Genomic DNA, 26,753 nt, shown 5'->3' with positions numbered 1-26,753 from the left:
TCCTGTCCCGCTCGCCCCCCGGCAGGCTCTCTTTCTCGCCGCCGCCGCCGCCCCTTTTGCCAACCCGGAAATGGATCTGCTCCCACCGTCCCCAGCGTCCGCGAACAAAATGGAGGCGGGGGAAAAAGGAGGACGGAGCAGAGAGAGAAGAGACACTAGACGCATGCGCCTCTCGAAAGCCCGCCCCCTGCTGGCGCACGTAAAGGCAGAAGCGACCGGATCGGCAGCCATCTTTGGAAGGTCTCGAGAACTTCGCTTATCAGCTGAATATCAGCTGAAAATCAGCGTTTGCAATTTTGGCTGCAGTTAGAATCACCTGGGAAGGTTTTACTAACTAGTGATGCCTGGGATCCACTCCCCGAATATTCTGATTTAGTTGGTCTTGGGTACAGCCTAGGCATTGGTAGTTTTAAAATTGCTCAGGTGATTCATTCTAGCGTGTTGCCAAGGTATAGAAACTCTGGGCTAAGCAGAGTCATTCTTGAATATATTTCTTTTTCGTCTTTATTCCACCTCACACACGCACACCTTCCCCCATAAATGTCCTTTCCTAATCTCCAGTTAACGAAGAACCGCCTCAGCCAACCTTCCAATAGTCAAGCTCCGGTTGTCATAGCAACAGAGAGGCAGACCCCCCCCCCCAACAAGTCATCGTTTACGTCATCTTTAGCCACCTGACCTGAACACTGGTCTCTTCTTTCGCGGGCCGGGGGTTCCTCCAGTCTCCAGGACTGGAGCTTAGTCTGCGGACTCCTACAGCTGCTTGGGCCAGGAAGAGAAATCCTGTACCCTCTCGGGGCGGCGGTGGGGGGAGATGCGGTTAACTCCGTGGCAGCTGACTAAGGACCCCTCTCTAGTCCACCCACAAAAGCCTTTTCCGTTGCAGCCAACCCCATTGCCGTATAGCCTCAAGATGCTCTTTGGGTCAACTCCATTCCTAGCGCTGAATCCGAAGTAAGGGGATAGACTTGGGACTGTACCCATTACTTACAAGCTGTGTGCCCTAGGGCCACAGCTATTCTATCTGTAAAATAGGTATAATAGTGCCTGTCCCATCTGTCTCATAGGGTTGTTGGAAGGCACCAATCAGGCAGTGAATGGGAAAACACGTGATAAACCCTAAGTTATTATTTTTGTTTTTCTCCTGTTCTGCCATGAGTAGTGCTGGGCACCACCCACTATTCAGGCACATGTCACATTGAGAACCTGCTGTGGGCCAGACACTGGGCTAGGCACCACGAGATTACTACAGAGGTGACTAAGATAGAGCCTCTACCCTCAGGGAACTCACTGTGTTGGGCAGACTGGTATGTAAACAACTAGCTGAGATGCAACTCAGTGTGTGATTACTACCATGGAGACATATATGCTGTAGGACATCAGACAAGGAAGTGATTAATTCCTATTAAAGAATGGGAGAAATTTTCCTACATGGTTTTGAACTAAGCCTTGAAGGATGAGTAGAATTTTATTACTAATCAGAGAAGGCAGGGAACACATTCTGGGCCTAGGGATCAGTAGGTACAAAGGTAAAGATTTTAAAGTATCTATGTCTTGCCTGCATGCCTGAAGGTGAGGTGATTGGGCCAGGAGATGGTGGATCTAAACTCCTTACCAGAGCCTCCCAGCTCTTCAACCTTATCTCCTACCAGTCCCCTCCTTGTTCAGGCTACACTACATGGACCTGATTTCTATCACTACAACACACCAATTGTAGTAGTTCCCACCTCAGGGCCTTTGTACTAGCTGTACTCTGCCTCTTCCTCATTTTCCAAGCCTTAACTCAAATGCCCCCTCCTCAGAGAGCATTCCCTGCCCACCATAGGTAATGTAAGTCCCCCACACTTTATAACATCACTGGGAAGCCACTGGGGTGGATACAGGGACATCTCACCCAGACTTGGAGAGATCGTGATAGGCTTCATAAAGAATAACTCAATGAGGCCATTCTCCTGCCTCAGCCTGCCTAGAAGCTGGGACTATAGGCATGTGCCACCACACCTGGCTATTTTTTATATTTTTAGTAGAGATGGGGTGTCGCTCTTGCTCAGGCTCATCACAAACTCCCAATTTCAAGAGATTCTCCTGCCTCGACCTCCCAGAGTGCTAGGATTACAGGCATAAGCCACCACACTCAGCCAACCCAGAGGATCTTGAGAAGTTATAAATGGCTGTTGTTTTAAGCCACTAAGTTTGGAATAGTTTGTTATGCAGTAATAGGTCCCCAAACAGAAATCTAATGATGAAATCTAAGCCCAGGGTTATAGAGGGAAGAGAAGAGGGCTTAGGAGAGGGCCAAGGAACTCCACACGCAAGGGCCAGGCTGAGGGAGATTGAGAAAGAGAGGACAGAGGGAAACCCTGAGAGTTTATCATTCTGGAAGCTGTGATGAGCGTTCCAGAAGGAAGAATGGTCAGAGATATGAAATGCTGGTGAAAGGAAGGTAAGTGTCCTTGGATTTGGTTACATGGGAGCCATTGGTGTCCTTGACCAGGGCAGTTTCGGTAAATAATGAGAGCAGAAGCCAGATACAGGGGGTTAAAGAATGAAAGAGAAACATAGAGCAGTAAAACCAAACCAACCAGAGTTATGCATTTTGATCAAGCATTGACCAGAGTCACACATACTGATCTCACAAGCATAATATTGAAGGGGGGAAGTTGCTGAATACCGCATCCAGTATGATAGTATTTATATAAAATTTTAAAACATTCAAATATAAAACACTCCTAAAACTCAATAATAAAAAGACAACTGAAAAGTGGGTAAAGAATGTTGTAATGGGTTGAATAATGCCCACCAGAATTTGCATTCATCCAGAACTTAGGAATTCGACCTTATTTGGAAATAGGGTCTTTGCAGATGTAATTAGTTAAATTGAAGTCATGCTGGGTTAAGATGAGGTCATAGTGAATTAGGTGAGCCCCAAGTCCAATGCCTGGTGTCCTTATAAGAAGCAGAGAGGACACAGAGAGACACACAAAGGGGAGAACCCCAGGTGAAGACAGAGACAGAGATTGGAGGGATGAGTCTACAAGCCAAGCAAATAAAATTCACATCACATAAAACTCACCGTTTTAACCACTTTGAAGTATACAATTGAGTGAGTGGTTTTTAGTACATTTACAATGTCATACAACCACCACCACTATCTAATTCCAGAATATTTCCATAACCCAAAAAGAAACCTCATATCCATTAGCAGTCTCTCCCCATTCTGACCTCCCCCAGCCCCTGGCAACCACTAATCTACTTTCCGTCTCTATGGATTTGTCTATGCTGGACATTTCATATAAATGAAATCATGGAATACATGGCCTTTTGTGTCTGACTTCTTTTTTTTTTTTTTTTTGAGACAGAGTCTCACTCTGTTGCCCGGCTAATGTGCCATGGTGTCAGCCTAGCTCACAGCAACCTCAAACTCCTGGGCTCAAGCAATCCTACTGCTTCAGCCTCCTAAGTAGCTGGGACTACCGGCATGCACCACCATGCCCGGCTAATTTTATATATACATATATTTTTTTTTTTTAGTTGTCCAGCTAATTTCTTTCTATTTTTTTTTTTTTTTTTTTAGTAGAGACGGGGGTCTCACTCTTGCTCAGCCTGGTCTCGAACTCCTGAGCTCAAATGATCTGCCTGCCTTGGTCTCCCAGAGAGCTAGGATTACAAGCGTGAGCCACCACGCCAGGCCTGTGTCTCACTTCTTAACATAATTTTTTCAAGGTTTATCCATGTTGTAGCATATATCAGTACTTCATTCCTTTTTAAGGTGTAATAGTATTCCATTCTATGGATACACCACATTTTGGTTTATCCATTCACCAGTTGATGGACATTGGGTTGTTTCCACTTTTTGACTATTATAAATAACGCTGTTGTGAATATTCTTATACAGGACGTTCTTTTTGGGGTGATGAAAATGTTCTAACATTGATTGTGAAGGTTGCACAACTCTGTGAATATACTAAAAACCATTGAATCGTACACTATAAAATAGGTGAATTATATGGCATGGGAATTACATCTTGATTAAACCCTTACCCCCCAATATGAAAACACTTGTTTTGAGGTGTATGCATACATAGTAAACATTTACAGAAATGCGTGGGAATGATACCACACAGAGGAAAGTGGTTGTCTCTAGGGAGAGAGGTACCATCTCTCTGCGGAGGGATGTGACTGGGGACAGGTACCAGGGGCTTCAGCTGTAGGGCAAAGTTTCATTTTAAGCTGAGTGGTGGAGACACGAGTGTTTATTATATTAGTCTTTAAGTTTTTTTGTGAGATTGAAATATTATACAACATATTTAAAAATATTTTTAAATATTTGCTATTTAAAATTTGTTATTTGCAAGATGCCAAAAATCACCACCTACTAACAGCAGAGAGGGGAAAAAAAGGTGTCTTTTTAATGCAGAGATCTGGCAGTCCGCCCTTATCTAAAGGGTCAAACTTAACCATCACAAATATGGGCCAACCTGATGTTATGCACCTCCCACTATAATGCAATTAACAGCATCACCTATAAAGTGTTCTTCCCTAGAATATTTAAGCTCCAGAAACCACTAGAACTATGCGCTCCAATTTCGGAGCTGCTAGCCACTTGTGGCTATTGCACAATTAAAATGTGACTAGTCCAATTTGAGATATACTGTAAGTATAAAATGCATACCAGATTTCAAAGGCTTAAGACCCCAAAGAAGAATATAAAATATCTCATTAATATTTTTATGTTTCTTACATGTTGAGATATTATTTGGGATATGTTGAGTTAAATAAAATGTATTATTAAAATTAATTTCACGTGTTTCTTTTTACTCTTTTAAAGTGGCTACTAGAAAATTTAAGTTATATACATGGCTCATCACATTTGTATTGGACAGTGCTGCAGAGGGCAGAACTTACAGCTTTCCCTGTATAGGGGTGATGAAGATGCAAGTAAACATCACCACGGGGAAACAATCAGACAAATGGAGAATTTCGGGCATTTTACAAGACATTAGCCAGGTGTGGTGGTGCGTGCCTGTAGTCTCAGCTACTCCGGAGGCTGAGGCAGGAGGATTGCCTGAGTCTAGGAGTTTGAGGTTGCAGTGAACTATAATGGCACCACAGCACTCTAGCCCGGGCAACAGAGTGAGATCTCGTCTCAAAAAAAAAAAAAAAAGACTTGAGAGATTTAAATGCTAAAAGGGAAAGAGCCAATAGAGAGGGAGAGACTGAGGAAACAAGTTCTTCTGGTCAAATACCACTAATGCTTGTGGATAGACCCCCTTAGGGGTATTCAAGATTCCTGCAAGAAGTGCTCCATCCTTCTCTCCGTCCTGCAGCCTCGTGCCCATCGCCAGGCGCCTTAAGAAAGTAATCTTGGTGGTGACACCTAGTGGATTAAAAGGGCACTGCCTAAATCCTTCGCTCTGTGTACAGTACACCCCATCAAAAGGGCACCTTATGACGCCGGGTTCATTGCTAGACCAGCCTAGGAGGCGTGATGGTACCAAGTAAGCTCATCCTCTCAACCCACAGCCCACAGAGCTGTTTTATCACCTCTTGGTAAAGCACAGGCAGGGTGGAGGAAGGGCTCGGAAAAGGTAGCACCCCGCCCCCTAACCATAGTCAGGTGACCTGCAGCCTGATGAACACAAGGTGGACGTTTCTCAGCTATTCTGGTTCCCAGGATTTGCGGAGTTTGAACTGCGGGATATGCAGTCCGAGTAACTGTGTTCGAGTCCTTGCTAGCTGTGAGGGCTAGGGTTGGGAACTTGATCTCACTGTGCCTCCATTAAGAAATCTCTCAGGCTGGGCACGGTGGCTCATGCCTGTAATCCTAGCACTCTGGGAGGCCGAGGCGGGTAGATCCCTTGAGCTCAGGAGTTCAAGACCAGCCTGAGCAAGAGTGAGACTCCGTCTCTACTAAAAATAGAAAAAATTAGCTGGGCAACTAAAAATAAAGAAAAAAAAATTAGCTGGGCGTGGTGGTATGCGCCTATAGTCCCTGCTACTCAGGAGGCTGAGGCAGAAGGATCACTTGAGCCCAGGAGTTAGAGGTTGCTGAGAGCTAGGCTGATGCCACTGCACTCTAGTCCGGGCAACAGAGTGAGACTCTGTCTCAAAAACACCCTCCCACACAGACAAAAAAACCTCTCAAGACCTCAATTCCTCATCTGGAAAGTGGAGCTGATAGAACCCACCACACGGATTTTGGGGGAAGACTAAATGAGAGAATGCAGGTAAAGCCGAGCACAGCGAGTGGCAAAGTACACTCTCTGGAAGGTCAACACTTACCATCACTTTGGAGAAGGAGATAACTGATGGTCTAAAGGTCACCAAGAGGCTGGGGCAGGAGGACAGGGACTGGGCCCCCACGATCCTGCTTGAGGGCATAGAGTCCGTAGGGTGTGACCAGCACCCTTTGAGGAGGGCAGAATCTGTCCAACCTCGGCACTCCTGGCTCCCCTAGCAACTGGTCCAATAGGGCAGGGCCAGCTCTCCGTGCTGAGCAAGGCCCAATTCCCAAGCGACTCCCAGTGCCTTGTCCCTGACTTCCCACTTCCAGTCTTTAGCCATCAAACCCTATTCCTGCTTCGAGGCCTGGGTCATTTCTTCCAAGAAGTTTTTGCCCCCTCCCCCATCCCCAGACTAGCAGTGAATCTCCTTGGCTTAATTCCGAGAGCACTTATCATCCTGTGTCTTGTTTCACTCTATGGCTCCTATTTCAAACAATCTAATTTATTCATTCAACAGATATGTATTGAGTGCCTTCTCTGTGCCAGGTGCTGGATGGTGAGCAAGACAGACTCACGCAGCTAACATTCTGATGGAAGAGGTAGACACTAAGCAAATACACAAAGAAATAAATATGCTGTCAGGTAGTGATGAGCACCTTGAAGAAAATAGAGGAGGGTAAGCGGGGGACAGAGAATGAGGGGTAGGTGGGATCTTGTCATCAGAGTGGTCAGCAAAGGCAAAATCCCAGGGACAAGAATGAGTGTTATGTGTTTTAGGAACAGTAAAGTGGTCAGTGTGGCTGGAGTGGAGTGAGTGATGGGCAAAGGGATAGGAGAGGGCATCAGGGAGGGGGGATTTTAATTTTTAATCTGTTACTGAAAACTTGAGTGTAACAATCTGAATTGCTTTAATTGAGATATAGCATAACCACAATAAGATATATAAATTTTGCATGAACAACTCAACGAGCAAATGCAAACACTGTGTGGTGACCACCCCCAGGTCACAACATAGAACATTTCTATCACCCCAGAGGGCTTCCTCATGTCCCTTCCCAGTCAATACTTTCTCCCACCCCATTGAGTAACCACTATTTTTACTTCTATTCCAACAGATTAATTTTCCCTGTTCTTGAACTTCTTTTACATGGAATCATACAATATATAGTCTTATGTGCCTGCCTTCTTTTACTCAATATTAAGTCTGTCCCATGTGTGGTAGCACCTGCCTATAGTGCCAGCTGCTTGGGAGGCTGAGGCAGGAGGATTGTTTCAGCCCAGGAGTTCGAGGCCATAGTGAGCTATGATCGGAACACTGCACTTCAGCCTGGGCAACAGAGCAAGACTCCAACTCTAAAAATAAAATAAATAAAAAGTCTGGGCCAGGCGCGGTGGCTCACACCTATAATCCTAGCACTCTGGGAGGCCGAGGCAGGAAGATTGCTTGAGGTCAGGAGTTCGAGACCAGCCTGAGCAAGAGCAAGACCCCATCTCTACTAAAAAATAGAAAAAAATTAGCTAGGCAATTAAAAATAGAAAAAAAAATTAGCCGGGCATAGTGGTGTGCGCCTGTAGTCCCAGCTACTTGGGAGGCTGAGGAAGGAGGATTGCTTGAGCCCAGGAGTTTGAGGTTGCTATAAGCTAGGCTGACACCACAGCACTCTAGCCAGGGCAACAGAGTGAGACTCTGTCTCAAGAAACAAAAGAAAGTTAAGTCTGTGAGATTCATTCGTACAGGTAACAGTCCTTTGTTCCTTTTTCTTGCTATGTAGTATTCCATTGTATGAATATGCCCCAACTTATTTGTCCATTCACCTGTTGAAGGACACAGGATTTTTGTCCAGTTTTTTTTTTTTTAACATGAATAAAACTGCTGTGATCATTATTGTACGTGTCTGGTGGATACAAGCGCTAATTTCTCCTGGGTGTACACCTAGAAGTGGAAATGCTAGGTCATAGGTTAGGTGTACATTTAGTTTTAGTAAATACTAGCAAGCAGTTTTCTAAAGTGGTTGTACCACTTTACAGTCCCACCTGCAATGTATGAAAGTTCCAGTTGCTCCACATCCTCACTGACACCTGATATTGCCAGTCTTTTTAAACTTAGCCATATGTGATCTGATTGGGGTTTTTGTCTATTTGTTTGTTTGTCCAGAGACAGGATCTCTCTCTGTCACCCAGGCTGGAGTGCAGTGGAATCATCAGAGCTTGCTGCAGCCTCAAACTCAGCCTCCTGAGTAGCTGGGACTAGAGGTGTGCGCCACCACACCTGTTTAAGAGACAGGGTCTTGCTATGTTGCCCAGGCTGGTCTTAAACTCCTGGGCTCAAGCGATCCTCCTGCCTTGGCCTCCCAAAGCAATGGGATTACAGATTAGGTTTTAAAAAGAGCACCCTGGCTGTAGTGTGGAGACCCAACTGGTAGCAGCTAGGAGTGGGTTGGAGAGAAGAAGCCGAGAGACAAGGAAGGAGGCCATTGTAGTCATGCAGGGAGGATATGAAGGTGGTTTGGACTAGGGTGGTCATAGGGGAGCCATGGAGAAGTGGCTCAATGAGGATATGTTCTGGAATTGTAGCTGATGGGACTGGCTGAGATAAATGAGGGATAGGAGAAGGAGGCATCAAAGGTGAGTCCTAGCTTTTTGCCTTGAAAACCAGGGTGGATGAGAGGACCGTTTTCTTAGATGCAGAAGATTGAGGAAGGAACAGATGGGGGCCAGTGGAAGATTGAGGGCTCCTGTGTGGCTACTTGAGTACATGCTGCCTGCTGGAACTCAGGCTATCGTTAGAGCCTAGCAGTAGGCTCTGTGTGCCCCATCTCTTAGTAGAACTGGTAAATATTAGCTGTGTGAATCGTGCGTGCCTGCTGCAGTGGACAGACCTGGGTCAGGGGACCAGTGCTGCCCCCTCACACACCCTGTAACTTGGACCTTATGCTGGGACCACTCAGCCTCTGTCTCCTACCTTATAGAGTTAGAATGAAACGTGATCGCATATTTATGCTACCTGGAACATGAGAAAACTAAAACATCCCAGTGCTATGTGAGGTTGGCACCTTTTCCTCTCACTCACTTTTTCAAAGGCATCCAGAACAGCCCTGCTGAGGCCTGGGAGCACCGAGGCCACCCTGCTCCCCTCCCCCAGCCCTTCCCCAGCCTCAAAGGAACAGAATGGAGAACAGCAGGCGGGTTGATTCATAGACTTTATCTGCTTTTTCTCCACCCAGTGCTTTCTGCAATGACAACTGAGCCTGTACAACACGCATGGTTCACTCTGTTAAAGCTGTAGGGCACGGGAAGGGGCTGGGGGCCCTGGGCAAGGCGTCAGGGCTAGGGGCGAGTCGCAGCCAAGACCGGGCTGGTGGGTCCCAGCATTCAAGGAGGGTCGGGGAAGCTGGAGTGAGGAGGAAGGGCGGGAAGTCAGGGCTGAGGGCACAGGAGAGCGCATCAGCAGTTGCAGGGAGGCGGCAGGGAGAGGAGGGCGGCCAAAGCCACTGTGAGGGCGGGAGGGGGTGGGTCACAGCGCCTGCGTAGGTCCATGGACATTTTTTGTAGCAGGAAGAAGACAGACCGCTGTATAAAAGGGACTGTACAACATTACCTATGATACAATGTTTACATATGATACAAGGCTCTTTCCCTCTTTGAGTTTTAAAAAATAAATTTACAATTCCAGAGCTTTGGGTAAAAAATATATACACCCTCGGAGCAGGAGCAGCCGCGGTTTTTGCTACTGCTGCTGCTGCTGTCTCTTCAAGAGGGAAAGAGGTGGTGCCAGAAAGGAGGGTGAGGCTGAGCCAGGAAACCTCACCCAGTAGCTGCCAGGAGCCCCTGCACCCCTCAGTCCTGGAGGCCCGTGGCGGGAGAAGGAGGGAGCAGAGATAATAAAGGCCTTGCCGGAGTCCAGTTTCGCCTTTATGGTCTCTGCTGTCCCCCCAGCCCCACCTTTGGGGGGCTGCCTGCCCCAGATACAGGGATCCACCCCACCCCAGCTCCAAGGGAAGGACAAAGGGGAAGTCAAAACAGGGAGAGGGACGAGACCATGTTGTTGGTGTCAGACACAGGAGCCAGAAGGGGATGCCAACTCCCTCCTTAGCAGTGAAACACCCCAAAAAGCAGGAGTGTGGGCAGCAGGCACCCCTAACTCCTGGTACTGCTGCATCCCACCCCACTGCAAGGCAGAGGGAGGGTCCTATAGGCAGCTTAGGCCTGTGTTTCCCTGAGCATCTTTCACCCTCTCATTGGAGTTCACCCGGGGACCTTCGGGAGGCCTGAGTAGAGGACTCACAAGGGCTGTTGGGGCACCCCTCCCGCCTGCTGCTGCTCCCTGCCCTTAAAGCAGCTTGGCCCACAAGCCTGGGCACGCAGGGCAGCGTGAGGAGCTGAGCAGGGAGTGGTGGGGGTGGGGAAAGCACCCCGCACGTCCCAGGGGCAGAGTAGCACCGAACAGAAGGACCCCCCCAGCACACACAATATCACCCCTCAACTACCAGATGCACTCCTGCTCCCTAAAAGGGGACACATGCACACGAGCACACACACGCACACACAGGGTAATATAATATTCAGGGGAGCATATCCAGGGGGCCCAGCCCTGACCGGGGAAACAGGTGGACAGGTGGTGGAGGAGAAGGCTGCCGATCCCTCCCACAATTCCGCTCTGCAAGATGACGGCCGGGCGAGGTGGCTCACGCCTGTAATCCTAGCACTCTGGGAGGCCGAGGTGGGAGGATCGCTTGAGGTCAGGAGTTCGAGACCAGCCTGAGCAAGAGCGAGACACCTCCCCCCTCCATCTCTACTAAAAATAGAAAGAAATTAACTGGACAATTAAAAATATATAGAAAAAATTAGCCAGGCATGGTGGCACATGCCTGTAGTCCCAGCTACTCGGGAGGCTGAGGCAGAAGGATTGCTTAAGCCCAGGAGCTTGAGGTTGCTGTGAGCTAGGCTGACGCCACGGCACTCTAGCCCGGGCAACAGAGCGAGACTCTGTCTCCAAAAGAAAAAAAAAAAAAAAAAAAGATGAGAGGGTGGGCAGCTTTCTTTCCTGCTTGGGAAGACGACAAAGTTGGAAACTCCACGGGTGGGAGGGGCAGAGGATCTCTGCCCCGTTTCCCAGAGAGGGCAGGAACCAGCAAAGTGTGGTTTTGGCTTGAAGGAGCAATAGGGAGAGGATGTCAGCAGGATGAACAGGCTCATGAGTCCAGGGGTAAGTCCATCCAGCTCTCTTCCCCGTGGCGTGGGAAGTTGCTCCAGGGGAAAGATGTCAGATGCGGGTTAGGACATCGTACAAAGTGCTTGAGTGCCAGGTGCCCAAAGACCCTGGTAGGGGCTGACCAGAACCTCCCTTCTCACTGACTATTTGCCTCCAGCTTGTAGGAGAGCTCGAAGAGGAGGTTCTGGTTGTCGATGACCTGGAACTGGCGCACGTAGGCCTTGGTCTGCAGGTGATGAGGGGATGCCTCCATGTCCAGGCCTGGGTGTAAGATGAGAGAGGCAGTCAGGTTCCCGGCCTCCCTTCATCCTCTGCGCACACACCGGGCAGAGGATAAGGCTGTGGACTGGGACAGGTGCTGGGAGAAGGGCCTCTGGGGAGGCCAGGGAGAGAATGGAGAACTGACAAGTGGACGGAAATCCATATTTGAGCAGGGAGTTCTCCCCGGAACCCTCCCACTCGGTCAAATCTCTACCTGTAATGCTCTCCGAACCCCGGGTACTCACAAAGCGGCCGGCTCCGGTATTTGCGGATTGTCCTCACTTTTTCAGCCACTGAATGCTGGGAGATGACAAAGAATGAGCCCTGAAAAGGGCACAGAAAGATGCTCCCCCTCTTCTGCTCCCCCTCCTCCATTCACCAGCTCTATTGGTCTTGCTCCCTCCAGTCCCTCTCTGAAGGACCAAAGAAAGGGGTGTAACAGGGTGCCAGGCGAGGGGGAGGTAGAGTTGCCCCCAAACTGCCTGTCAGCTTTGCCACTTGTGGGTGGGTTGCCACAGTGATGCCACCAGGGAGACAGTCAAGAGTCTGTTAGGCAAGCTGGGCACCATGGAGGAAGGCTGCTATTTTTAGGGAGGTGACAGGAGAGAGGGGGAGGATGCAGGCCCCCCACTCATGGGACTAGCGGTTGGCAGTGCCACTCACCAGCTTCTCAATGTTCACCAAACCATCCACAAGGGTCTTACTCCCCTCGTGCAGGAATGTCAGGTCTAGGGGAGGAGGAGGGAATTGGTGTAAGGAAAGGCTAAGAGAAGAGGACCTTCCCCTCCTGCAGAACCCACTGTAGTCTGGGGTGCCCCTCTCCAGGCGGGCACTCAGGGCTAGTCAAGAGCGGACTGAGAGTCAGAACTGGGGCATGGGAGAAGGAGAATGTGGATAGACGAGCTACAACTTGGAAGTAACTCTCTTACCTTTGAGGATCAGAGGCACAAAAGGAATCACCGGGGGCTTCATTTTAGAGATCACTTCTCGGTAGCTTTTGTGGTTCCTGCAGGGGTCCTAGCATTCCACAGAAGAGGGATCAAAGGACAGATGGGCCCATTGTATCCAGAAGCCACCCCCCCGACTCCCTCCCTCATCCCCCTGCCCTATATCCATCCCCACCAGACAGGATGTGTATAAGTGTCTAGGCGGGGGTGTGGTGGGGAGGAGATTGACTGCTCTCCCTTCTCCAGGGAAAACAGGGTAGCAATCCTTCCACCCTTCCCCTCCCAGCATGGTGGGGAGGGTGGGGGTCCCAGGCACTAAAAACCTTCAAAGGGAAGCTAGAGGAAGAGGGTTTCTGGGAACAGAGGGTTTCTGGGGTGTGGGTCCAAAGGCAGATGAAAGAGCCAAACCCACTCACTGTCAGGTTCTCAAATTTGCGGAACAAGTTCTTGAATTTCCCCGGCAGCTTCTGCAGAGAGTTTGAAGGAAGGAGAAGGGACATCAGAGTAGAGCTCCTTGGGTTACCTGGGAGCTCCTGACTAATGCCAGGTGTTAGAGGGGGAAAGGGTCTGCATGTCTTGCAGTGGGGGTGTGGGCAGGAGGGTGGAGGAGCTAGAAACAGTCCTGAGGAATTGATCATTCTGGGGAAAGCCAGACCTCTGCTTATGCGTGCGCCACGCACAAAGGTGGCCCCACTGAGTGTGGCTGTAACTCAGCCCAGCTCCCACAGCCAAGTCTGCAACCTGGCGGAGGGCTGCCTGCCCGCTCTCAGGCGGGGATCCCGGCTTTGCACTAATTTGCACAAAGACAGGGTCCAGTAGCCAAGCTGTGTACCCTGGGGCTGTATCTGCCAGAAGAGGGCGCCTCCTTCCCACGGGCACGAGGACTACAGGCTAGCTGCGTCCCAGGGGGAGCCCGGGATGCCAAGATGCCCAGGTAGGAAAGGGAGGGGTCTGGTCTCATCACCTCCCAGGTGAGCCGCAGGCGGCTGACGGCGGCGTTGTCCAGCCCCATGACCACGGCATAGAAGGACAGCAGGTCCTGGTTCTGTTTGCAACTGCGGGGTGGGAGGCGGGGTCAGGGGCCGTCCGGCAGCGGCAGGTCTAGCCGCGGGCCTCCTCGCCCCACTCCCGCCGCCCGCCGCACTCACATGGCCGCGATCTTGATAAACTTCTTGAGCAGCTGCGCGCGCTTGCCCGGGGCCTCGCAGAGCAGCACCTCGGTGGCCACCCAGTGTGTGACCTCGCTGCAGCGCTGCAGCAGCAGCTCCAGGTTGGCCGTCTCCCGGCGGCCGCGCTCCCCGTGGAACACGTAGTCCACGAACTCCAGCTGCACCCACGGTGCGGAGGGGCGGCCAAGGCGCCGGGGCGTGGGTGGGACGGTGGCAGTGCAAGGCGGTGAGGAGGGAAAGGCAGGAGGGCGGGGGCAGAAGGGGTGGAAAATAGAAAAGGAGGACAGGACGGGAAGCCACAGAGACGTGGTGGGGGGGGGGGAGCAAACATCCAACGTTAACAATATTCCACGTCTAGAGCGCTTACTAGGTGGCAGGCACTTGCTCAAGGTTGACTTATCCTCAAGACAACCATCTGGTAGACGTTATTGTCACTGTCTTATTTTATTTCTTTAAAAGTGAATATTTTAAAAATACTAACCCCATGTGAGATTCTGTGTAAGCAGCACTTGGGCCCTGAACCATTCTGCTATGGGGCTCTCTCTTTGCCATTATTTCAGATGAAGGGACAAAGGCTTAGAGCGGTTATAGCCATGCAGTGCCCAAGGGCATGCTGCAAGGGAGCCTTCTAACAGGACGCTCTGCTGCAGACACTGTCTGTCAAGGGCACATTTCTCCCTCCCGTCCCCAAGCCCAGCACCGGCTTCAATCCCCACCTCGTGCACACAGCGGAACAGCTCCCAGTGGAAGGCAGTAAGGTGGTTGGCAATGTCCTCAGGCTCCACTCGGTGGATCTCTGTGTCTCCAGGGGAGACCTGGATCTCCTCCGGGAGGGGCACCTGGTGGCAGGCAGGGGTGTAGGGGCTGGGCTTCTGGTGGCAGGGTGAAGGACTGCTCACAGCCCCGCTCAGCCAAGGCCTTGGGAAGGAGTTCTTACCAGGGCCTCATAGCTGTCCCGGGTACAGGCGAACAGGTGGCTGTTGATGCCCAGTGTGGTGAAAACACAGTCCTCAGTCGGCTGGAGAAGGACCTTCTCTGCAGGAGAACGAGCTGCTCAGCCTCAGCCCCAGCCACCGGCCCCCTCGCACACCCCAGCACTGTCCCCATCCTCTCCAGAAACTCCTAACCCCACAATGACATATTCTAGACTAACGGGACTCATCACCAGTTTATGCCAATTTATCTGAAATTTGTCAAATGATGATTTCTTTTATATTTATAACCTTTTTTATAAAACCCCTAACGTTCTTTCACAGCTCTTCTCTTATTCTATTGTCCCCGTGACTTTGGAAAGGCAGGAATTTTTTCCCCAACTTAGAGGAAAATAAGGCTGCGGCTACATTGCTGGCTTTCTGCCTTCTCACAGGGATTAGTGACCCACCCTGTGTCTTTAGCCTGAAAAATATAGCATCCTTAGATGCACAGGGACATTAACAGACCAGAACACAATCGACAGGTAAGGCAGCACCCAGATCAGAACCCAGGAGTTGCGGACCACTGCTTCCCAAATATTAATGCGCATAGGAATTCCTGGGGGTCTTGTTCAAATGCCAATTCTGATCCAGCAGGTCTGGGCTGGGATCTCAGATGCTGTGGTTTTTTTGTTTGTTTGTTTGTTTGTTTGCTTGTTTTTTAGAGATGAGGTCTTACTGTGTTGCCCACACTGGAGGGCAGTGGCTATTCACAGGTGCAATCATAGCACACAATTGCCTCGAACTCCTGGGCTCAAGTGATCCTCCTGCCTCAGCCTCCCCCAGGTGTCTGGAACTACAGGCACGTGCCACTGCACCTGGCTTCAAATGCTACATTTTTAACAAGCTCCCTGGTGCTGCACATGAGGCTGGTCCCAGGACCACACTTTGAGAAGCAAGGGCCTAGAATTCAGTCTTTACCCCTGCCCCAGGGCACTGAGCTTGTGAGTTTCTCCTCTTCAGGCCGTCAGCTCAGTTCTTCCTGACCCTCACCTCCGGAGGAGGCCACAGCAACCAGGATGAGGGATTCCTCACGCCCTGCGGGCTCCTCCGAGTACTGCAGTTTCTCCGTCACAGAGCCCAGAATGTCCTGCACAGATGCTGAAAGGCGGCTGCGTATGGTCACATAAGAGTGGTCAGGCATGTAGACCCGGCAGAAGACTGGACAGAGACAGAAGGCAGCTTTTCAACAGAGGGCAGAGTGGCCGCACTGGCACAGTCCCCTCCAGGGTGCCTCTGTTCCCCACCAGAGGCGGCCCTCTGAACAAGGTGCTGTGAAAGCGGTTAGTTCTTCTACAGTGGGAGACAGCACTGAAGGTGCCCAAGACCCAGGGACCCCACCTGTCCTCCTGAGCCACTCAGTATGCCCTGCCCCTTCTAATGCCCACACTCACTCTCATCGGAGCCCCGGAAGGCCACTCGGGTCTGCAGACAGGAGTCTATCCGGCGGAAGTGGCGGAAGAGTGGCTTCACCTGCTTGCTGGGTGGCTGGTTCTCCTCTGGAATCCTGGCAGGGACACAGCTGGGCATCAGCAAGCCCTGCCAGGTATAAGGAGCACCAAGCAGGCAACATCAAGCAGGAATATCAGAAGTGGGTCAAGGATGCACCAGCACCAGTTTCAGAAGGTGGTTAAGGGAGTCAGAAGACAGGACAATGACCAACATGGGACAACTGTCCAAGTGACCCAAATCAAATGCCACTTTTTCCATGAATTCTCTGACCCACCCCACCCACCAGGAAAGGTCACTTTCTTGCCTCAACTGCTAGAGAACATTGGGATACTTATGTTCACGTCTTATCTCTTCTGCGAGATCAAGAGCTTTTGAGGACTGGGATTGGTTCTTACTGAATTTTTTTTCATCCTCCAGGGCCTAGCATACTGCTTGGCACATGGTAGGTGGTAGGTCATCAGCTGTTTGCTGAATTTTTCCAACAAGAACTTCACAGTCTGGGAGGGAGCTAGACATGCACACAGCTACTTCTAACACGAGGCAGGAGGTGTTGGTGATATAACAAAGGTACCAGGACAGTTATGTTGGTGTGGGGGAAGGAGAAAACTATTCCTGAAAGGAGGTGCTGGGAAGTTTTCATTGAGAAGATGGCATTTGACCTGGGCCTTGGAGGACAACAGGAAGAGAAGAGGGTGGAAGAGAAGGGCATTCTGGGGTGGATAGTGTAGCTGACGACAGGAAGTTCGTTTGTAAGCAAAGGAGTTGAGAGAATGATGGGGTGTATAGGGCATGTCATGGGTAGAGGGGAACATGGGAGATGAGATGGCAAGGAACAGCAGAAGGCAGAAAGGGAAGAGTGTTGACTGCTATGCTGGGATGTTTAACTTTGTCTTGGAGGCAGTGGGGAGCATGGATGCTGATGGCATCATTTCTGGAAGTTTGAAAGATCCTCCTGGTGTCAGCATAGAGAAGGGAGGGAAGGGAGAGAAGGACACAGGACCCCAAGCGGAAGCCCTGGATAGGAGGCTTCGGCAATAAGCCAGAGAGATAAAGAGCCCAAATAAGGGTTGTGCTGGTAGGGATGGAGAGGAGAGAAACAGAAAGGGCGGAAGGGATGGATGGATGACTGGACAGACAGGGATGGCTGCAGTGGTGTCCTGAAGCTGGTTCACACTGGCTCACCGGAACAGATTGCTAAGTTTTTTGGGAATTTTGCCAAGGGTTTTCAAACGGTTACAAAAATATATATAAATATAAGTAAGCATATATGTTTTATAAACTCATCGTCAAATAAATTGTGACAAAAAGGTAGTTTCCTAATTGTTTTACTCCATTTTACAATTATCTATGCTCCCGAGGTTATTGACGCCGACTGTATTTGCGTGGTGGAAACACTACAACACAGCCCGAGTCTGCACATCTCTTCCCGACTCTGCATTCAGTGATGTCCCGTCAATAGCTTGAAATCAGCCACAGTGAGAGAATTTACACCGTGGGAATCAGCAAACGCTACAAATTGGGGCTCTTCCCCCTGAAGCACTGCTTGTTAAATATTTACCAGTACACCACTGGATTGACAGACAAATGGATGGGAGAGTAGACAAAAAAGTGACTGGAGACAGTGCTTTGTGCTACCCTTCAGTGAGAGAAAGGAGCTGAAATAAAACGATACTGGAGCTGAAAGGCCAGAGGCAGCCACTGTAATAGAGGAACCCGGGGGGGACCACTTTCCTGTCCCCTCCCCCAACTCATTCCCCCTCACTTTAGCTCCACCGTCTCCACAAGCTGGTGCAGCCTCAGAGTGTCCTCTCGGAGGTCCTGGTAAAGGGATTCATCCTTCATAATTAGCAGGTACAGATCCTGGGGAGAGGAGGACAGAGAAGGTGAAGGCAGGGGTCTCCTCCCAAGGACCACTCTCTGCAAGGGCTGGGGCAGGGTTTTCAAGCCTTTGAGCATCGCAGAACCATGCAAGCTAAGGCCCACTGGCATCTTTTCCTTCCAGGTACTCAGCCTAGGGAGTATGGCTCCTTCAAAGGGCTCCCCTCCAGAGCTACAGAGCTAACAGCCTGCTCACCCACCTTCTCTTGCCCCAGGCCCACCTTGATGATGTGGCCGGCCCCCTCTTCCTCCTGTAGCAGCCCCTGGTAGGTGTCCAAGAAATGGAGAAGCATGGCTAGACAGGCCTGCTTCCGGCCCAGCCCCTCAGGGCCCTCCATGCCCCCTGCCCGAACAAAGCTGACCCCTAAGTTAAGAAAAATCCCTGGGCAGGCAGACCTGAGGAACAGAGAAGGAAGGTGCAAGGCTAAATTACCCCCAAATAGTCTCTGGATTTGGGGCCAGAGAGAAAGGAGATTTAAGGGTCCTAGAGCCAAGACCTGCTCATGCCCCAGGCCAAGTTTTTGCTTAGAGTAGTTAACAATGGCACCCACATGACCACATCCAGCTCCTGTCTGTCAGATTCCAGGACACCCTGCCCTGCCTGGATGCATCTAACCTCTGGCCAGCCCAGGGCCTACAGCTCACAGTGCAGCTGATAAAGGGGGTGACGGTGCTTAACAAAAACCTGACTATACCTCATTGTAAAGCCTGATGTTTCTAAGAGGACCTGTGACATTCTATTCAGTGGCCTGACATTTACAATTAGGTCCTAAAATAACTCAGTGGGAGGGCCTATGCTGACATGAGACCCTATGAAGCACCCAGCCAGTGGCTCGTCTCTAGCAGAACTTCTGGAAGCACAGCCATGGCCTAATGTTTACATCAGACCCTGTAATAACACACTTGGCAACCAGATATTTAGAGCAATAATTCAGTGGCGGGGGGCAGGGAGGAGAGGCACCTTAATAGAATAATAACATCTTATATTTGCACAGGGCTCTGCAGTCTCCAAAATACTCCAACAACTGCTATCGGATTGATCTTCACAGCAGCCCGGTAGGTAGGCAGGGCAGGTGCTATTTACCTCCATTTTATAGAAGTGGAAACTGAGGCCCCAGGAGGTTAGGTGACCTGCCCAAGGTCACACAGCTGGTAAGCAGAAAAGCTGGGACCGAAACCCAGGTGTGTTTTCTAGGTGAGAGCTCAGGCTCAGACATTGTGTATGGGGTGGAGGGAGTGGCTCCCTCCTGAGCTCTCCTTTTACAAGCTCCACAAAAGGATATTACTGGTGTAGCTCCTGCAGAAATTTCTCAGTCGGGAGGAAGAGAGAATGGGTGAGGACGATGTCATCCAGCAGGATATCTGTAGAGATCAGTGGGTGCCACAGATGTCAGGAGGGCACTTCCAGAACCAGACTGGAAACCCAGTACCTCCCTCTCTTGCCCCTGAGGGCGAGTGCTCTTTCGCCAGGCTGGAGCCCCAGCCACCTGCCCCGTCATGCTCTGCACACGTGCACACACACATGTGTAAAGGTTCTGGGCAGCCGCTGCGGGGGTGGGGTTGGCAGCTGCCAAGGCAGCTGAAGGGAAGAGGGGGGCGTGCCTCTGATGGCCATGCTCAGTGTATGTGGGAAGTTGTCAGATAACACCAAGTTTGAGATCTGCCCGAAAAAAGAAGTAGCCCACGGGGTCTCTAGACAAAGAGGACTTCCAAACACAGAGGTTAGCATCAGTGTGTGTGTGTGTACGCGTGTGTGTCCCTCCTCCCCTCCCCACTCCCTGCCTAACAGCTTTGAGTTCCAACTAGGCAGGTGGGAACCAGCCCCATTAAAAGGGAGAGGGAGAGACTACCATCTCTTTGATCCCAGAGCCTTTAAATAGAAACCCTCTGTCCTTTGGGTGCCCAGTGACAGAAGGGTTAATGATGGAAGGGTGAAGGGGAGTGGCTCCTCTCACCACTCCTTTCCCCTCTGCACCCCTGTCTGGGCCTGGCTCAGCCAGTCAGCCAGGTACAAGGTCGCCCTGACTTGCAGCCAGCCCTGGGGTGGGGCAGGGCTGCCTGGCACACACAAACAGGCAAGGTGTAGGGAGGGAACCAGGTGTCCTCCCTGGGACAGGTTAGGGCCAGGTCCCCAGGCACTGCCCCAGGACAAAACCACAGCTTCTGATGGCCCTTGGCTGGCTAACCATCCCCTGGTGGTCAATTCTAGCCACGAAAGTGGAGGAGAACCATCACAAGATCACCTGCTTCAACTATTTCATTTCAGAGAAACATTTCAGAGGCCCAGAGCTGGGAGGGACTTGCCTAGAGTTGGAATAAGAACCCAGAATCCTGAATGTTTGTTCGGTTCTCAATACGCCTGAGGCAAGCAGAGTGTCAGGGTAGAACCTAGTGGTCAGATGGAGCTGCTTAGACGTCTAAGAGGCTTTGGCTAGGTTTAGAGTACCTTCTGTGAGTTCCCTCCTCCCACACACCCTGGGAGGAAACTGAGACGGCTTAAGAACATTGGTTATATTGGAGAATATCAGAGTGGCAGGTTAAGCTGATTCTCATTCACTCTGGGACTGGTTTGGAGTTTCCCAAACCAGTTACTCTGGGAATCCAGCCTGCCACATAATATGAGTGACAATGAATTCAGGAGTCTTACTCCAGGGGAGACTGAGCAGAGTGTGGAGCATCAGGCCCCCGTGGAAGGGGAAAGATAGTTTCTCCTTTTTCCTCTCTGCCTAGCTACCCTGCTGTGTTCTTAAAGTGAGTTAGAGAGCCCCCAGCCCTGACCTCCCAGCTCCAGGGATGGGGACAAGGAATAGAGAGGCATGACATCCTGCCTAGACTCTTTATCTCACAGGAGAGCTAAGCCAGAGCAAAGGAAGAGGAACTCGGGGCAGAGTGGGGGAGATGCTGGTATGGGGGCTACAGTTTGGCGTCTGTCTCTTTCCAGGCAGGCTGTGGTCCAACGCACAGCCTCCCCAGGGAATGTGTCATAAAGACACAGGGTGTGTAGTGTAGGCGGGAAGTTATGGTTAGGAGAGCTGTGTGTGTCTGATATTTTTCTAATTAAATCCAAAAGGTGTCAGCTCCCCAGGGCAACTACAGCCTGAGCCAAAGGAGAGGACTCAGGTCTTGAGAAAAATCTGGAGAAGTGGAGCCCTACTCCCCACATCTAGGTTGGGGTTCCCTGCAGAGAGCTGAGAGCAAAGTGTGAAAGCCCCCATCATTGCTAGGGCATCAGTGAGACCTCCCTAACCTCAGACCCTCCTGGGCTTAGTGTAATGCCGAGAGCTGGACCCAAAGACCCCTAGGTCTTCTGCCTCAGCCACTAAGCAGCAACTTGGGGCCTCAGTTTTCTCAAAGGCTGCTTAGTAGGGGTGCTGGTGGCGAGTGGTGAAATAGTAGCCTCATTTAGGGAATAAGCATCATTTAGGGTGTGGTTATTATTTTTTAAAGAGGCCGTGTGCTGAGGCCTGCCACCGGAAGGGTGGGAGCTGGAGAGGCCCAGGCACCCCTAGATGCTGCAGGTCCCTGGTGCCCGCCCAGCCATCTCTCCCTTCACAGACACCTTCTGAGTCCACCCCCAAGTAGAACGCTATCTCCCCACCAAACTGCTAAGGACTATGCATCCCTTTACTCAATCCCAAAGGGCAGCCTGGGCCCTGAGTGGGCCAGCCTGTGCTCTGCGGGCTTCTATACAGAGTCAGGGACTCCTGTCAGGGTTTTCAGGGCTTGGGCACCTCTAGAGCATGGCACATCCGCGCTGGGCAGCTTCCATCTTAGTGTGTCAGGCCCTAATTGGAGGCCACAGGAGGAGGTAGTCAACATCAGGGACCCATGGCAGTCTGTGGCTAAAATGTCCAGGGGAAAGGAAGGGTGGCTTAAGGAGAGAGAGGGGCTCAGCTTCTTCTCCAGCCGCGGGTGAGGCTGCTACAGGGAGGAAGGTGGGCACTGCCGCGTCTCTTCCGCTGGAGGGTCTGTCCTCAGCTAGGCCCCTGCCCACTTCGGGGGACCATTAGATCCCATACCCCGGCCCCCGCGCCATCCTCATTCTCCAAGGGCAAGGAGGAGGAACCAGGGACACCCCCCTGCTCCGGGATGGATGAGCCCGCAGAATCCCTACCTGAGGCGGCGCTGTCCCTGGTGGCCCCTCCGGCCAGTCTCTCCAGAACCCGGTTCAGAAGATGCTCCGGCCGCTCGGGGGCGCCCAGGGGGGCCCAGGGCGGCGAAGTCAAGGGCTCGCCCGGGGACAGCTCGTCTGAGGAGTACGAGGAAGGGGAGCGCAGGGGCCCCCCTCCCCCGAGCTGCCCGGGCCCCGGCACTTCCTCTAGCTGCAGCCAACAGGGCCCCCCGGTGCCCGGCTCCTCCGCGACCCCCGCTGGCTCTCCCCCTTCCTCCTCAGGGGGCGGCTCCAGCCCCGGCTCGGCGGGGGGCTCCCGGAGGAAAGCTGGGAGCAGCAGGCGAGACACGCTCTGACGCCGCTGCAGCGGCCGCGGTCCCCCGGCTGGACCGCCGCCCCCGCCAGGTCCCCCACCCCCTCCAGGCCCGCCGCAGCTCCCCAGACCCCCGCCGGGACCTCCCGCCACCGTTCGGCCCGCCAGCTGCGATGTCTGCTTCTTCAGAAATTTCTCCAGCGGCTTCATGCCCCCCCCGCCCCTCTCCTAGGGGCCGCCGGGGGACCCAGGTGTCCCGGGCGCGGGCGGGGGGGGCGGGGACACGATGCTCAGAGCCGGAGGAGCAGAGCGGAGGGCCGTGCCAGGCGCCGGACTTGGGGCCAGAGGTGCCCAAGGCTCCCTGGCCAGAGTCCAGTGGCCAGTGGCCGGGGGAGGTGCCAGAGGGAAGGAGTGCCCGCTCTCAGCAGCCCCCCATGCCGGCTGCAGCCGGCACGCGGCCCGAAGGGTGGGCAGGCTGTCGGGCTGGTGCCCCCGGCTCTGCGCTGCTGGGCCGGGCTGCGGCGGCAGAAGCAGCGGGCGGAGAGCAAGGATGAGAGGACGCGGCGGCGGCGGCGGCGGCGGCTGCGGCGGCGGCGGCGGCGACGGCTGCGCTCCTGGCCGGGGGGAAGGTGGCAGAACTGAGACCGCGCCCCCTCCTTCAGTCCCCGCCCAGTCCCCGCCCCTGCCCTTCCTGGGCCGGGTTGCCCGGCCCCCGCGAGGCTTGAACTTGGGCACTGGGGCTGACCTCAAGGGAAACAGGGACGAACGTGGGTCAGAGAAATTAAGGGCAAAGGTGAGGCAGTGATTCACCAATGGAGAGGGATCCCTGGCTGAAGGGATTCTCGGGTCTCTTGGCATCATTTCAAAGAGCCAGGACAGGTCTGTGGCTTGCACACCTTGACTCACTTACCTGTGTACCCAGGTAAGGCCTGCAAAGATTGCTGAACCCTGAGTGTGTCCTTTGCCATACTCACAGGAATAAGTCTTTATCATCTTTCTGTGAGGGAAGGCCTCTTGGATGGATTGGCATTGGCACGGGGGGTGGTGCCCATCTGCCCTGTCTGGTAGGGCACAATAGGTGGTGTGGGCCTGGCCTGTAAGGCAGGTACTGGCAGGCAGGTAGGAGCCAGGCAGGGAGCAGCAGGTTGTGGCAGGTCTAGTTGGGGTGAGGAGGAGATAGTAGGCAGGGGGAGGAGACAAGGGGCACGAGGGCACCTGATCCCAGCCGGCAGCAGAAGGAAGCAGGGCCATGGAGATAGGTGACAAGCCCCAGAACTGCCAACTAACATCATAGAGCCCAGAGCATACATAGCCATGGAGTGGGCGGAGTGGTGCCAAATTAGCACTCTAAATAATCCTTATTCCTGATGCCCATGCCAGGAGCATTCTGTCCTTGAGTACACTGCCCCAGGAGGAGCAGGGGGTATAAAGGCATATTCAGTGTGAGCACATCTAGGTTAGGCTTACAAAGTACAGAAAGTGGCACCAGGTTCCAGATGGGTTGAGGCTTCCCGGACAATGCCCCACCCCTGTTTACTGTGCACGAACCAGGCAGGGACAGGAATGTGAATGGCTGGGAGTGGTGTGCTAAAACTGAACAGGGTGTGTACTACATACATGTCACTGTATGTGTATATCTAGTCCCATGTGTGCTAGAGCATGTGTTCACAAAAATAAAGCTTTGCACACCCATCTGTTTGTGGATTTGGAAAGGGAACAGTAAGCGCAATTTTGACTAAGAAGCTGGATTAGAGGTCTGAGTATCAGCTTCCTGCACCCCGTTTATTGACATCCCAATATCCTCAGGGTTCAAAGGGAAACTAGCTGGAGTGGCTTGGAGCTCCCCAGGTAGCATTTTATGAACCAAATAGGAAGAGGGGAGGGCATCTCTCCCAGCACATGCCACAGTTACCAGATTAAGCCGGTTGCCTTGGTAACCTCCTCTCTGGGCAGGATTTGGGATTGTTGGTTAGGAAGGGTGAAGAATTGGGGAGTGTGAAGGGTGTGAGGGTTAGAAATAAAAGTGCTGAGACTTCTGGAAACTAGAAGCTTAGGGAACAGGACCCCCACACCCCTCCAACTACTCAAGGATATCAGGTAGAGACTAAGTTCAAAACCTTGAATCAGGGAAGGAAGCCAGCATCAAGTTATGGTCCTCCTAGAGCAGCAATGGTTTTCATCCTGACTGCACACTGGAATCACAGAGAAGCTTTTCAGAAATACTGATGCCCAGGCCACATCCCAATTAAATCAGATTTCTGAGGCAGGGCCAAGGCTTATGGTATTTTTGAAAAACTTCCCAGTTGATTCAAATAGCCAGGGTTGAAAATCACTGCCCTAGTAGAACAACCCAAGTGGGCTGCAGATGCTGGGAGATGATTCTAGAATTTCAAGTCCTTGCTGTTCTAAGTTGCCCCACAAGATAGCAGGCAAGCTGTGCGCTGATCCTGAAGGGAGCAGGGTTGGCAGGGAACCTGCACTCTATCATGGAAGAAATAAAAGAGGAAGGCAGGGTGGTATGAATAACAACTATGAGGAGATGGGGGGCCGAAAAGCTTTGAGAACTCAGCCCATGGGCTTCAAGAACGGGACTGGGCACAGCTACCTAAGGCTGATCTGTCTGCCCCTTACACTCCCCTTCTTTCTGCCCACCGAGAGGCAGGCCGGGAGGGCAGAGAGAACCTGGGGGCTTTGCTGAGCTTGAGTTTCTTCTTGCTGAGCTGGTTACCAGGGCAACAGAGAGAGCAATGGGATCTAACTGCAGGACTGGGGAAGCAAGAGGCAGGGGTGAGGGGGAAGCATCTTAACACTCTCATTCCTCCTGCCAGTAACCCACCCACAAGGCTGGTTGGCATTCTTTCTTTTTTGGCCAGTTGGCATTCTTTGCATGACCCCAGGAGACCCAGGCCTATAGTAACCCATCACCCCATGGAGGAAGAGAAACTGACATGACTTAAAGAGGAATTAGGGATGGAGGTCAGGAAAGTCATGGTCCTCCGGCTATAGCAGCAGCACCGAGGGGTGTGGGGGGAGTCCTAACTGTCATCTTAAGGTACACCTTGATGCCCACCTCTCCAGTGTATGGATTTGCGAAACCCAAGAACAAATCCTGGGCTTCATGCCACATTAAACTCAGTTGCTCTCCCATAGCAGGGAAAGCCTCTACAGTAAACTTCCATCGCACCCAGGACCTGGAGGGAACAGTCAATTCAAAGCTGAGAATTGCCTTGTAAGTGGCCTAGGTAAACTGCAGCATGCGCCACAGTTGGTGGTCTTTAAATTTCCCTTCCCCTTACCTGTAGTATGATGAATAGGAGATTCTCCCTTAGACTGTGGTCCTTAATATATTGACACTAAAGTCAACACTAAAGTGTCAATATATTAAGCCTCTTTATTTTTCAAGAAAGAGAGCTACCTGCATCTCTCCTCTAGTCCAGGACCTGGTACACAGTTATGTTGACATTTAATGGCAGATTACCTTGGGAAGCTTACTTGCCATACACAAAGAAAGGCATAAGTGATACTGGATGTTCCAGCGGATAAGCCACATCTCATTAGTTTTTCTGTCCCTGACACTTCCAATCTAAGGGATTGTGTGATATCCTAGTATCTATGTGGCAATGTGGTTAAAAAAAAAATAACTTAGGGGGAGTACAGACACATTTATGGCCTCATAATGGCCCCTACCCTCTCTGGGCTTCCATTTCACAAGTCTGAGCTGGCTCAAGTTGTAACTGTGACCTTGTGGGGGAATTAGGGAGTCCTTTTCCCTCCCTCCCTCCCAAATCAAGACTCATGCACTTGTCTACCAGTGGGATGTTAAAAAAAAAAAAAAAAAAAAAGACTCATGCAAAACACTGGCAAGGGAGCCAAGTTTACAGTCTAAATTTTATTATCTCCAAGTCACAATGCAGATCACAAATGTGCACCCTTTAAAACAGTAACAAAAAACAAAACACATGGAGAAATCCTTGCAACTAAACACAGCGGACCAACAGAGACAACTGTCACAGTGTCTTAAGGTCTGGGATTCTGGGCATGCTGCCCACAGGCTTGAGGAGACATCTTCAGGTTTAAGGCAAAGGGAACAGCCTACAAAAGGCACAACCACCAGCTACCCCTGGAAGAACCTCTTAGCCATTTCCTTCTGGGGGTTACAGCTTCAGTGCCTCTCCCTACTCCCCATCCCACACCTGTGACTCAGAGTAGTTACGC

At 51.6% G+C, this 26,753-nt stretch overlaps 1 protein-coding gene across 1 annotated transcript; it reads right to left on the bottom strand.

Moving 5' to 3' along the window:
• Positions 1-11,011: 11,011 nt before the first annotated feature.
• RAPGEFL1 (Rap guanine nucleotide exchange factor like 1) lies at positions 11,012-22,761 on the bottom strand. Its single transcript, XM_069482498.1, has 15 exons — positions 22,229-22,761; positions 19,398-19,476; positions 18,336-18,471; positions 17,999-18,096; positions 16,179-16,291; positions 15,778-15,945; positions 14,751-14,848; positions 14,530-14,652; positions 13,793-13,971; positions 13,609-13,699; positions 13,061-13,111; positions 12,627-12,714; positions 12,361-12,425; positions 11,943-11,997; positions 11,012-11,697 (listed from the first exon to the last, which is right to left on the bottom strand). Exons 1-15 carry the CDS (start codon positions 22,746-22,748, stop codon positions 11,573-11,575), a joined length of 1,989 nt encoding a protein of 662 aa, XP_069338599.1. The 5' UTR covers positions 22,749-22,761; the 3' UTR covers positions 11,012-11,572.
• Positions 22,762-26,753: the final 3,992 nt, after the last annotated feature.

The sequence above is a fragment of the Eulemur rufifrons genome, chromosome 9, assembly GCF_041146395.1.
Source record: "Eulemur rufifrons isolate Redbay chromosome 9, OSU_ERuf_1, whole genome shotgun sequence".
Lineage (NCBI taxonomy): Eukaryota > Metazoa > Chordata > Mammalia > Primates > Lemuridae > Eulemur > Eulemur rufifrons.
Note: the sequence above shows the minus strand (reverse complement) of the source record. Positions and strands in the feature narration are given on the sequence as shown.